Source organism: Acartia tonsa, chromosome 12, assembly GCF_053477335.1.
Source record: "Acartia tonsa isolate MP-2025a chromosome 12, ASM5347733v1, whole genome shotgun sequence".
In the NCBI taxonomy this organism is placed as follows: Eukaryota; Metazoa; Arthropoda; class Copepoda; order Calanoida; family Acartiidae; genus Acartia; species Acartia tonsa.
Genome location: NC_137271.1, coordinates 32,179,503 through 32,193,711, shown reverse-complemented (window position 1 = coordinate 32,193,711; position 14,209 = coordinate 32,179,503). Strand labels below are relative to the sequence as shown.

The following is a 14,209-nucleotide window of genomic DNA, read 5'->3' as shown; positions in this document are numbered from 1 at the left end:
TCAATGAGGAATTACATCAATTTATCGTCCATTGCATAATCATTTTTTAACCCCATTTGAGGTCTGTTTTAAAATCAACTATAAACATGAAAAATATAAAAATTAAAACATCCTAAAAATTTATATTATTATCATATTTGAAATCAAGAGTTTTCAAGGAGGGAGGGTAAAATGGCAGTTTAAAAAATCTACATTTCTTCCTTACCCCTATAATTTAAGATACAAAAAACAGATTATTACTCAAGAATATTAGGGTTAAGATTAATTTATTGTCCATTGTACCATCCCTTATTCCCTGGGTGTTTCTAATTCCCAATTATGATAAATCAAAATTTGGAAACCTTTCAATTTGTCGCAGTTACAGTTTACTGCCAAAAAAATAATTTCCCCTTATTTCCCTGATAGACTTTGTGCTCTTATTGCATCGACAATTTAATGTACAGTCCCAATTATAATACACAAAATTACTCCTTTCTTTGGATTAAAATTATTGGTGAAAAAGCGTGGACACAGATAAACTTAAACAATCCTAATAAGATTTAACAAAAGTCCCAAAGTTTTTTATTATGAAAGTTTGGGTACCCGTGTAATTTACAGTCCAATGTCCCCTCCCTCCCTGTTAAAGACAACGAATAAGAGCATATTGTCGACATTAACGATTTAGATTTTGTGTCAGTATAATGACTCTAGGTTTAACAGGGTTTCTTATATTACACATACAGTCTTAAAAGTGAAAACATTACTTTTTTTTGGCTATCAACCGTTTAAATGAGGGAAATCTAGGTTTTGTAAAGAAATAACATTTGTTTATTTTTATTAGGATTGTCCTAATTTTAAATTAAATTTATTTTGTAATACCCTTTCTTTATATTCAAGTTACAGAGAATACTAACCGCTGAACAAATATGGTTCTCCTTTACAGTGAAGCTATTTAAAGCTATTTTAGGGAAGGGTAACTCCACCCTTTCTAAGATAAATTGACCCTAGAAATTAATATCCCCATTTTTTTACTTTTTCTTTTTGAAGTGTATGTTCGATTACTCCCCCCTTCCCTTAAGTGTCTAGGGGCGTATCCATTAGTTTTATAAGAAGTAGTAAGCGTTTTTTGTTTGTCCCGAAGGATCTCGCTAACCGCTGAACTGATATTGTTCTCCTTTACAGTGAAGCTTCTTATAGGTCCTGGGAAGGTTTTTGGGGAGGGTGTCATCACCCCCATCCCTCCAAAAAAAAAATTTTTTTACTATTTTAAATTCAAATTTAAAATGAGACGAGGTCGACTTTTCCCCCTCCTACATTAAGTGCCCCTAGAGGCTTCTAGGGGCGTATCCATTAGTTCTATATGAAGTAGTAAGGTTTTTATGTTTGTTTGTTACAACCGATAACTAATTTAAAAATTAAGGAATCTTCACAAAGGTCCTGGGATGGTTTTAGACTATTTTATTGATAAATTTATATATTGGGAATGTTTTTGAAGAAAAATGAAGAAAAAAATGTTAATTTTGATAGGCGGAAAACATTAAAGCAAATAGTTTTCATTTATTTTTCATAATAAAAATAGTGCAGCGCTACTTAGTCTTATAATTATCCTTGATTAAAAAAAATAGTTAATGTTATTAAAATTTTGAATGTTGTCTGTCTAAGGAACTGCTTCAAGGCATAAAATGTAACTGTTTAGTTTTCAGTCTAGCAGGGAATAAGGGAGCGATAAATGTCATTAAAAAAATACTTCCAGGGTGTGGGGTGCAGTGCAGGGAAGGGACATTGGGCCGTTTATATCACTAGTCCCCACCGTTTTATAATATTGTTTTCTTATTCGTTGGCTTAACAACTCTGGGGTCTTTAGTTTTTGACTGGTTGTTTAATTTAGTTGAGTGTCAACTAATCAAAATTCAATACAAGTCACCAAAGAAAAGCCAACGAATAAGAAAACATTATTATAAAACTTTTGGAACTAGTGTCCTATCATCCCTTTATCCCTGCTTTGGTTAAAGTTGTATAACACTTTTGTGTAAACAGACAAAAATTTTCATAAACACCGCAAATATAAATTTTGCTCTAATATGAATTTTGGCGTTTCTGCTTTGGCGCTTAAAATTAGCGCGTTAGCGATTGCCAAACTTGTTTTCATAGTTTAAGTATACATTCTTTAAAAGTGGTATAGCTGACAAAGTATCGACAACAGTCCTGTGTTACTATAATAACAGCACAAAAGTTTAACAGCAATGCTAATTTTTATTTTTAACTTTAATGTATAAACACAATGCAAATTATGTTATGTATATCTACAGAGGGGAAAGGATAACAGTAAATAAATTTTTTGTAACCCTTTCTTTCAAGAATAAATCTAAGCAACCTGCTAAAGGTATAGTTACATGTAAATTATTTGGGGAAAATTAATTTATAATTCATTGTCCTCTCCCTAAATCCATGAAACGTATGCAAAAAAAACATATAGTCATTAATTTTATGATAAATTAATTATTTTTTCACTACCTAATTTGTTATTTACATATAATTATTTCAAAAATATTTAGATGTATAATTAATCAAAAAGGGTTCTTTTTTGCAAACACGTGCATATAAGATTCAAAAAGCCTCGGGGGTGTAAGACAAGGGGTGTAAGCATTGGGGCTGTAAGACTAGGGGGGTGTAGGTGGGGAACGTTTGTGAATCATCATGTAGGTATGTGAATTCGTTGTCTTATCCTTTAAGATCCCAGAGTTAGGGTTCTTTGATATTAAAAGCGATGCTTTTCTATTGTTAGGGTCGGTCCGTCAGTCTCTACGTCTGTAACGGGTAGCTTTTTTCGTTAATTTAGGCATGTTAGAATTGTCCTATCGATTTCAAACTTTGCATGGTGATTCCTGTAGTAGTTAGGTACCATTTAGAAAGCGTAGCAACTCTATAATCGTTACTAGAATGTCCGTACGTCCAATTTTAAACTTTTTTAACAACAAATTTGTATCAGATAAAATTGATTTGATTTTTTAATTACTGATTCCTAGGACAACAAAGTACAATAATATAAGCGAAGCATCTATATAATAAAGTCCTAGAAATGTAAGTATGTCCATATCTGGCATTTTTTCAACAAATTTACTTATAATTTTGCTTCGACATTTATATTCTGATTATTCAGTTCTGACTCTATACAAGTGTTAATGTCCGTTTGTCCTACCGTTTCAGTGCTTCGCTTTTATGGATGTTGTCATCCTTGTTAAATTACATTTTGCTGAAGTGATTGAACTATTTGGAATTATTCGAAAGACCATATAAAAATGAAGCAAGGAAAGATGATTTTTTAGGGGTGCAGAGTTAGGGAACCGCAGTTATAGGCCCTGATTCTTTTTATACACAGTATGTCCGTAATATTACAGTTTTATGTTCGATAAATAGTATCACAATAGCAAGCCTACTAATTTGCCAAAAAAAACACAAAAATATCATATTTTGAAGGACAACAAAAGTCTTAAAGACAACCTTTTTAAATACGAATTTAAAAATCTTGTAAGTGTAAAATTTCTTATATTGCACAGTTAATAAACGACAATAAAAAATTTAAGTATACGTTTTTGAGAAGGGTTACATAGAGCATTATATATGCGGCTACGTCTATTAGCGGTTATAAAACTTTAAAAAATTAATTAAATCTAGCAATACCAGCAAAATTACTTTAGCTGTAAAACTGGCCTTGTTCGGTGCTGAATAATTTTTTTAAGTGGCGAAGCTACTCTATAATTCATTCTGTCTGTCTATAGGTCCGTCGGTCTGTAACGATATGTGGTAAATATGATTTATTTCGGCTAATTTTTCCATTGGTCTATAAGTTACGCTACAAAATACAAAAATACATGTTAATCTTAATAAATTTATTATTGATTTAAACATTTGCCCTTTACCGTATTTCAATCCATGATTTATTTGTCCTTCGCTACTTATGGGTGTTGTCATCCTTGTTTTTTTCGCTCACTACTTCTATGCTAAAACAATAGGCCATTTTAGCACAATAATAACATACTTATACAAGATATATTGGAAGGGGGTTTTCGTGGCAGCTATTAGATATAGATGTTCAAATTAAAAAAAATAATATAAGGTTAAATTTATAAAATAAAATAGCATAAAACCATCCCGGCATCTCTTTAAAGCTTCCCTAAAATGGAGAACTCAATAGGTTCAGTGGTTTTAATCAACAAACAAAATAAACAACTTTATTTAATTTCACTGGTATTTATTCACTATTTATTGAATAAAAGTGGTAATAAATGACATAAAATCTACACATAAAATGGATGTAGAATATAAGTGGATATTATGACAGGGGATATATTGTCCTCAGTTTAGGTTGCTACTTCCCCTGTCATTTATTGGTCAGTTAGTTCATTCTGTAGGAAGGGAGGGGATTGGGTAAAGGGGGGTGGTTGGAAAGGATCGTTTAGCCCACAACAAGTTTCCATTTATTAAAGTACATTATAATCTGGTGTAAGATCCAAGTAATGATAAATCCATTCACCTTTAATCCTATACCTCTATTTAGAATGCTGCTATTCTAATCATAAAGGAAATATTATCAAATAATTTTTCAAAACTTATATCATCATAAAATATTTTTAAACCATATTTCACGTATTTACTTTTAGAAATTAAATATGGATAGGTCAATGGATAATAAATTGATGTGTGTGTACAGCCCAAATGAGGATAAACAAAATTATCCCTTCTGTAAACCTATCTTAGTATAAAGCTATTTTTTTGTGATAACAATTACGGTATAATAATCTAAACTAATTTACATAAAACCCAGACATAACATAAGACAATGACCGATAAATTGTACATCCCCAAAATGATGATACACAAAATTACCCCTTCTGTTGATTATAACTAGTGGTTGATACGTTTGGACACCCAGGTTAATGAATCAACCAACCAAAATTGTAACCAATATGAAAACGTTATCTTAAAACTTTTGGGACTAGTGTGATAAACATTCCAATGTCCCCCCCCCCCCTTAACTCCCTGTAGAAAATCTGTGTAGAGACTTTATTCTTGACTATGCAATGTATGGATTTATGGACTGACAAACATACTAAAGTTATAGAGTAGCTGCGCTACTAACAGAAATATCATTTTAGACTGATGCATTTAGAGTAAAGTGTTATTATTATTTTGTAGAGTGTGCGTTCACCTCCGCAAATGTTTCACAGAAAATCTGCAAAACTGCAACAGCACATACAGCCAGGGAGGGAGGGGACATTGGGTTGTTTGTTTCACTAGTCCCTACAGCTTTATAATAAGTTTTCTTATTCGTTGGCTTATCAACTTTGGGGACTTTTACTGAATTTTGGTGTGTTGGTTCATTAAGTGTTTTAACGTTTCAAACACTATATGTAATCTAAGAAGGGGTAATTTTATGTATTATCATTGTAGATGTACATCACTTCATCGAGTATTGTCTTATCCTTTTAGATCCCTATGTTGATTTGTGAATGTGAAGCAATATATTTTTTTGCTGATTTGATATTAAGCGGAAGAAATAACACACCGCTAATATAAAAAGTTTTATGAAGTTTATAAATAGAATTTATCAATTTATAGCATACTAGCATGACACAAGTATATATTAGGCAATTTCAAGGGAAAAGACAATTGGACGATAAATAGGTTTACAACCCCGATTATAAAATACAAAACTACCCCTGTCTGCACATTAAAATCATTATTAGTAGGAAAGTGAACTAATTAAAAATTTACAGTCCAGTGTCCCCTCCCTCCCACTTTCCTTTGTGTTGGTGGAGGATGTATCTATGCTGCTTAAAATCTCTAAAACGGTGAGAGTGTCTTTAAGAAACCTGATGGAAAAATAGTGCGCAAAAAGAGGTTGCAGGCTGTTCTTGAGATATTTAAGAACACATAATAACAGCATAAATAAAGTCTTTTTGGTCTTCTAAAGTAATTTATTGTCTTTAAATTTTGTTTATTAAACTTGGTGTGGTATCGTGTCCAAGAAAAATATAGCAATTTCGGGAATAGTCCCTTTCGTAACATCACCCAATAAGGGGCGATTCGTCGTATTTTTAAAATGGCTTTTTATAGGTTATTTTAGGTTAGGTTAGGTTATATTGGGTTAGGTGATTGCCCCACAGGGTTAGAGCCCCCCGCAGGGGCTAGAAATAGGAGAAAAGCTACTGTGAAAAGCACGAAGAATCGCCCCGTAAGGTGCGATGTTACAAAAGGGACTATGTATAGTATACCCGAAATTTCTGTCTGTGCATAAGGATCTCCATAACCATTGAACCGAAATGGTTCTCCTTAACAATGTAACTTCTCGTAGGTCAGGGTAGGCCTTTTACTACTTTCAGGGAGCAAACCACCACCACACTTCAAAGATTAATCGCCCCTAGAACCCCCCCCCCCCCCTTTTATTTAATGCCATAAAGCCACTAAACATATTAAAATTGCATATAGAACTTTTTTGTGGCAATGATCGAACACATTAAACTAACTTGCAAAATTTGGCATCAACTGCAATCAGTGATCTTAAGGGATATGACAATGAACAATAAATTTATATAATCTCCAATGTGATTAACAAAACTACCCCTTCTGTAGTTTTTAATTAGTGCAAAAGTTTAGACAAAGATATTTTGAACCAACCAATTAAAATTTAAAGAAAAGTACCCAAAGTATTTAAGCCAAATTATGTGAGATTTTGTTTGTAAAACTTTAGGTACCATTAAATTTTCAGCTCAATGTCCCCTCCCTCCCTGTATGAACTGTGGGTTAGAAACCGGATATTAGATAAAGAATGAAAAATAATGGGAAGATTAAATAATAAACAAACCTAAATTTTTTGGTGTCTGAAGCTTAAGATTTTGATCACTACTGAACCGATTGAGTTCTCCGATTTAGGAAAGCTTCACATAGGTCCCAGAGTGGTTTTAGGCTATTTTCAATATTACACTGCTAGTTTGAATCAATCAATCAAAATTATATTCGCCATAGTTATACCCTAATTTTGGAGTAGCTGCTCAACTTAAAAAGGAGAGCGTTTTAGAGATTGTGAGAGAGAGAAAGAAAGAGAGAAAAAGAGAAATGGAGAGAGAGAGAGAGAGAGAGAGAGAGAGAGAGAGAGAGAGAGAGAGAGAGAGAGAGAGAGAGAGAGAGAGAGAGAGAGAGAGATAAAAGTGAAAAGATAAATCTATCTCCCCCGGAGTAATTTCAAAATGTCAAGCCGGTTTGGCGTTGCTACAAATTTGTAAAAAAAAAAGTTTTTAAAATCGCTAAAACTACCAAAATTAAGTAATTTTATTAGTTTCTCCCAAATTTTGGGTTCTTTTATAAAATTTTAGTTGGTTGGTCTAAACGAATAGTGTTCAAACTTTTCCACAAATAATTCAAATCTACAGATTATGAGATGTTTATCAATTTATCGTCCAATTTCTTATCCCTTAAGGTCAATTGTTAAAGCTTTTAGTAATTTTTAAATATTTTTCTCGTATTCATTCGAATCCGGTGGATAGGAACCGGTTCTCATCCATACGAAAAAACTATGTTTAGCATCGTATTATATCCAGCTTTCTACTAATATAAAAATGTACAATCATAAGATTAAAACCAGTTTTTTTAGCCCGTGCCTACGATGCGAGAAATAACTATTCCTGAACTTAATTTATTAATTATATTCTTAAGTCTTAGAACTTAACAGGGACAATTACGTATAAAAATGTTTTACAAAAAAAGAGAGACAAACTGCACATAGAGAAACATCGTAATAGTCTATACTGGATGGACATACGTTAAGACGGACATACAGTCTTAGGTTAAGAGTAGCTGCGCTACCAACAAAAAAAATTAAATTTTGCAGCTACTTAATTACACAATTATTAGAAATAGTTTTTCCCTTTCCTCATAACTTTTTTCAAATAAATTTATGATAATTAAATAAAAGGAGGGTCGCATTATTCTGAAAAAAATCTTAAGACATTAAACGATAATCAAGATACAACTCCAATGATGTAAAACAAATAAATTAGATTTAGATTAATGGAGATTACTTATCATCCATTGCCTAACCCCTAAGATCCCTGATTAATATGAAATGTTGAATTTCTAAAATTGCTTAACCCTCCTTTTACTGCCTTAATGAAACGTGTGGGCGTAAGCTTATTTTTGCCCGGTCATTTCATTAAGTAACGCCAGGGATCGTAGGGGATAGGACCTTTACAAAAAATTAATGTAACCCCTATATTATAATACTAGCGGCTTCGCCCCCTAGAAGCCTCTAGGGGCCCTTAAGGTAGGAGGGGGAAAAGTCGACCTCATCCCATTTTAAATTTGAGTTTTAAAAGAGAAAAAAAAACATTTTTTGGGGGGAGGGAGGGGAAGACACCCTCCCCAAAAATAGTTTAAAACCTTCCCAGGACCTATAAGAAGCTTCACTGTAAAGGAGAACAATATCGGTTTAGCGGTTAGCAAGATCTTTTGGGACAGACAAAAAAAAGCTTACTACTTTATATAATAGGATAAAAACTCTTTTCTGATTAAAGTCTCCAAAGTTTTTAAGCTATCGAATGAGAAAACGTTATGTCCCCTCTCTCCCCCTGAGAAAACATGCGCAAAATGGATAAAGAAAGGGCAGTTATTAAAATTAAGCTTTAGACATTATTAGAATAGCTTCAGCTTAATATCATGTTCTCTGTATAAGTAAAAAGCTACTTTACTCTTTTAATCAAGGAGGGAAGGGTTAATGCAAATCAAATGAATAATTATCTTTCTATTCTATTATACACAATAATAAAAATGTTATTAGGAACTTAAATTTATCGTCTATTGTACTATTACTGTAGCCCTGCCATTTAATCCAAATTAAAACTATTTTTCCTTAAGATCATAACTTAGTACAGTCATAAATATGTTTTTTCCTCATTTTTCAAGCGTAGCAACTTTTTAGTCATTATCACAAGGTCTGTACGTCCATTTCTAACATTTTTATTTAAAGATTTTTCACCAACACAAATAACTTGATCTAACAATCGAAATGGCAATACTAAGGCCGATTTGGCATAATGTTATAAGCGCAGCAACTCTACAGCTACACCTGCAATGGTAAGTACGTCCAGGGATAGGCTAGGACCTCAGTGTAGTTTTCTTGAAAATAGTTAATCTTTGCTTACATGGATATTATCATCCTTGTTTAGAATAGATTACAAAACTTAAAATATGATGATATTGCAGTAATTAAAGATAAGATTGTAATAGAATAAATTGAAATATTGTATTAAAAAATGCAGTTTTAAAATTAGATTGATAAAATCTACTAAAATATAACATGCTATTATTTTCTTAATAGATTAAAAAAAGTTAAAATGACAAATCTTAAAAATTGCTTCCTCTAAAAAATGCGACTCCAGCGCGAAATCTCAATGAAAGCAAATCCTAAAATGGCGCGCATTTTTACCTGATGAGTTAGCTCTGGTGTAGCTATCCATCTCGTCTCTCCTGCTGAGGGTGTAACAGGACTCGAACCTGCGCAGCATACCCTGGGAATGTCCGCTGCTGGTGCCGGGCATCAGCCGCCTGGCTACGGCTCCTTCAGAATGCTGCTGGCTACTCCTAAAAATTTTAATTCAAATTAGTAAAGCTTAAAAAACATATCTGGGTATTATCCTCTTAGAAATTTTTTTTTCAATATTGAAAATTTGAGTACCCCCCCCCCCCCCCCCCCCGACAACGAACTATGAACCGTGGCCGAAGCGCTCGGCTCCCTAGCCTGCCTAGCCGCAGCGCTCGGCCCCCTTGCCTGCCTAGCCGCAGCGCTCGGCCCCCTTGCCTGCCTAGCCGCAGCGCTCGGCTCCCTAGCCTAAAACCTAACCTAACCTAAAATAGTTGTTCGTCGGTAGTCGGGGGGTGGGGGGGGTGGGGGGGGGGGGGTACAAAATTGAAAAAAATTAAAAAAAAATTTCTAAGAGGATAACGCCAAAATAAAAACTGCATTCAGATTGATATTTTAGTTTCTGAAGGACATACTGAAAACGAAAGGACACATTTTAATTTTAGAATAGCTGCACTACCAAAACATGTAAAAAGGGGTACCTAGATATTAAGAGAATAAAACACTAGAGGGAGAAATGGTTAAATAACTACAAATTCCATATCGTAATGACATGCATTGTGCCTAATCTTAATTGGGTCTTTAAAAATCAACCAATGGTAACGGGAATATTAACACAGCCAAGTAGCAGAAAACAATTTTGTAGCAGACAAAAAAAGGTCATTGAAAAAAGTGGGGAGAGTTACTGTAGATCTGTTACCTAGACGAGCTGCCGCTGCTCTGTGTTGAGGAGGGTGACGTCACTTGGGTCACGTGATTACCACGTGGCTCTGACTTGCTAGCACGTGACTCGGACTTGCTACTGCCAGACCCGCGGCGTTGCTGACTGTACCTGAAATTTAATAAAAGTCGATTACATTCAAAGATCTGAAGGGATAATACAATGGCCGATAAATTGATGTACATACCCAATGATCATGCACAAAATTACCCCTTATACAGATTACACTTAGTGTTGAAACGTTTGGACACTCAACTTAATAAACTAACTAATCAAAATCCAATAGAAGTTTCCATAACTGTTTGGCAATTAAATAGTCATTTAAGAAACAAAAGTGTATACCTGTATTGGTGCACAGGGCTAGACTGATGGCAGCTGGAATGCTGTTTTGACTCGGCGGCGGCAGCAGCCTTGACAACATTATTGGAGGCAGCAGGAGAAGCACCAGCTGCCCGGCTGCTGCCAGTTGGCTCAACTAAAGGGTCAGTTTGACTGGCTTTAGCAAGATGATCATGGCTGGTTTCACTATCATCAATTGGAAGGTCTTGAGTAGCAGCTTGCGAGTCCTTGGCCAGCTGCTCAGCAGCTGTGGCAGCTGTGTTGATTATGGTTGGGTGGTGAAGCTCTTCAGTGTGTTGACTCTCAGGGTTGTCAACACCTGATTCTGAAACAATAAATAAAATTATTTTTGGCGCGAAATGTACTAAATTAAAAAAATACTTGATTTTAACTAAACTTTTAAACTAAGTATTGTTTTAAAGAGTGGCTGTGACTGTTTAAAAACTGCAGTGAAAATTTTTGTACACCGTTGATTAATTTATTATTTATTATCGTCATTTACTAAATGATCTATAAACTGCACACATTTTATCATTTATCCCCCTGATAAACTGTATTGCTGTTGTTATATCAACATAAGATAATGGTCATAATTGTCATAATGTCGACATAAGATATGAGGTATATTATCTCTTAAAATAGTAAGATAGTTATCGAAAAATCGTTGTTAACTCTATACCAACCAAGTTCAACAGAGAATAATTCGCAAATTTCTCGCAAATTTTGGATGAGTGCATATAATGCTTAGCAAATTTAAATTGCACAAGCACCAAATACCCAGGAAGGGAGGGAGGGAGGAAACACTCGACAGCAAACTATTTTTTAACACGTTCTCCCAATTGTTGGTTTCGATACTTTAGTTATTTTTTACATCTTATTAGTTTGTTTATCTTTTGTTTTATCTTCATAAGGGGTGAATTTGTTTATTCTCATTGGGGAAGTAAATCAATTTAATGTCCATTATCTTATCTCTTAAGATCCCTACGATACTTAACGATACGCCTTTATTTTTTATAATGGGGGAGGAAAGGGTGAAAATTAAATTTAACTGCCAGTATTCTCTCCCTCCCCCCTGACTTAATGTATAATAAAAATTTCATAGCACTCTCATTGAAATTTATTACAGTGGGGTTTACAGAGGTATTTAACTCTTTTTTGGGGAGGTAGGGGTGTTGACTAACCCCCCCCCCCCCCGCAAATAGTTTATAAGGCGTTTATATCTTACTGGATACATTAATACATTCATTCATCCAGAATATAGTGTTGTAAAGTTATTAAAATGTCTTGCATTGTCATAATTTAAACTACTACTATACTATTTACTAGCGGCTACACCCCTAGAGGCCTCTAGTGGCATTTAAATTTATTTTTTTATTTTAAATATCTAATTTGAGAAATAATTTGTTTATGGTCAATCAGCTGTTAAATTCATGTCTCTACGCAGCGCCACTACGCTAGCGACACTATGCGGCGGGAATATTTCCATTTTTTTCGATTTTATTGTGATTTATCTTGGGAGGGTGGAGGTACTCTCCCCCAAAATAGTTATAAACCTTCCCGGGACCCATAAGAAGCTACCCTGTTAAGGAAAACCCGATCGGTTCAGCGGTTAGCGAGATCCTTCGGTACAGACACACAGACAAACATCCTGTTACTTTAGTATAAGGATAACAGCTACGCACTTAGAGGCCTTTAGGGACACTTGAAGGAAAGGGAGGGGCCGCCGACCTTATTGTATTGATTTAAAATTTTTTTGAACCTCGTAAAAGTGTCGAACTATGACGTCAGAAAAAATAACAATTAACCAATGAGAAGCCAGTATTCACTGTAATTGACCAATGGTAAAATTTACAGCGGTCTCTCATTGGTTAATTGTTAATTTTTTCTGACGTCATAGTCAGACACTTTTACTGGGTTCATTTTTTTGAAAAGTACTTTTTTTCTAGAGGCGATTTCTCTTGAGTAAAAACCATTCCAGAACATATGAGAAGCTTCACTGTAAAGAAAAACCATATCGGTTTAGCGAAATCCTTTTACGTTTATATAAGGATACCTAGCTTTATTTTTTTCATGTTAGATAATGTTTTCAATTCAAATATCACTTTAAATTTTTAAAATCTTTCTATTTTGACATTCTTAGACCTTTTAGCAGAGAAAAAGGGTTTCAAAGATTTAATAGTTATTTTAACCACTACTAAAAAGCTATATCTACATTTTTAAACGCTATAAAAATAAAGCAAGGAGGGAGGGATATTCGAACATTGAAAGTTTTAAATGATACTGGTACTCAAAGTTTTAAAAATAAGTTCTTTCATTTCTTGAGTTATAAAGTTTGAGAACTTTCATTAGTTCTTGATTGGTTCCACCAATAAATCTAATCATCAGAAAGGGTAATTTTGCCTATTATCATTGGGAATGTACGTCAATTATTATGTTGATATAGTAACAGCAAAAACAACTCTTAAATTTGCCATTCCCTGCATCGCTGTATTTTTTTATGCAACTGGTATGAAAAAAATTGCAAGCTTGTGGGTACATTATAACGGTGGTCATTCACTTCCCCAAACTAGTACCCAATGTTTTATAATAATGTTTTCTTATTTGTTGTCTTATCAACTTTGGAGACTTTCATTGAATTATGTTTGATTGGTTCATTCAACACTAATTGTAATCTACTGAAGGAGTAGTTTTGAGTATCATCATTGGTGATGTACATCAATTTATCGGCCATTGTCTTATCCCCTTAGATCCCTGGATAATAAAGAAAAGGAAAGAATGCAGTTTGTGCTGTTGTAATAATTATGCGGTTATTATAATTAGTGAATGTATTACTTGTGCGGAAATCAATGCCCACCCCAGCCTAACATATGTCTTGCATTATATTAGGGGGTCCTACAAACATCAAGGGGGGGGTGTCCTGTGACATTTATTAAGGGGGGTGTTATATGTGGGGGGTCACAGGGGGGTGTTGTGTGTGGGGGGTCACGTATGTTAAAATTGCAATCAGCCCCCGCAAGGAGTATAAAAGTAAGGTCAATCAATTAGAAGTTTTAAAACCATTTGTAAAAAAATCAATAATCTTTATGCCTAGAGAGAAAAACAATCTTTTTCAAAAAATCGCATAACACCTTAATGAAAAAATAATTTAACGCCAATTATTGAATCCTAAAGAATTTTTGATCTTTTAGCATTTGAAAAACTTAGATATAAATTTAAAAAAAAACATGTTTTGTAGGACGAATGACTGCATTACTATTCGCAACCTTTAATTCGCAATCTTTGTTTTGCTTCTGTACAGCTTCTAGTGTGCAGGGAGTGAGGGATAGGACAATGGATGTTAAATAAAAGTTCCCTTATAATGGCGTTTTCGTATTAGCTGGCTTAACAACCCTGAAAACTTTTATTGAATCTTGATTGGATGGTTCATTTAGCTGAGTGTCCAAACGTTTCAACCACTAAGGGGAGATTAATTCATCCTCCAAAGTTCCATCCCTGTATATCTGATGTGTACTAGACAGGATCTTGCGACAAGATCA

General features: G+C 34.0%; 1 protein-coding gene across 1 annotated transcript in view; it reads right to left on the bottom strand.

Annotated features, from left to right (window-relative positions):
• Positions 1–14,209, bottom strand: part of LOC145333029 (uncharacterized) — a 243,153-nt gene that overhangs the window by 17,094 nt on the left and 211,850 nt on the right. Inside the window, exons 18-20 of the mRNA XM_080178178.1 lie at positions 10,677–10,998; positions 10,314–10,445; positions 9,461–9,615 (exon numbers count right to left, since the gene is read on the bottom strand). Of these exons, the coding sequence (XP_080034304.1) occupies positions 9,461–9,615; positions 10,314–10,445; positions 10,677–10,998 (609 nt within the window). The remainder of the gene's footprint in view (positions 1–9,460; positions 9,616–10,313; positions 10,446–10,676; positions 10,999–14,209) is intronic.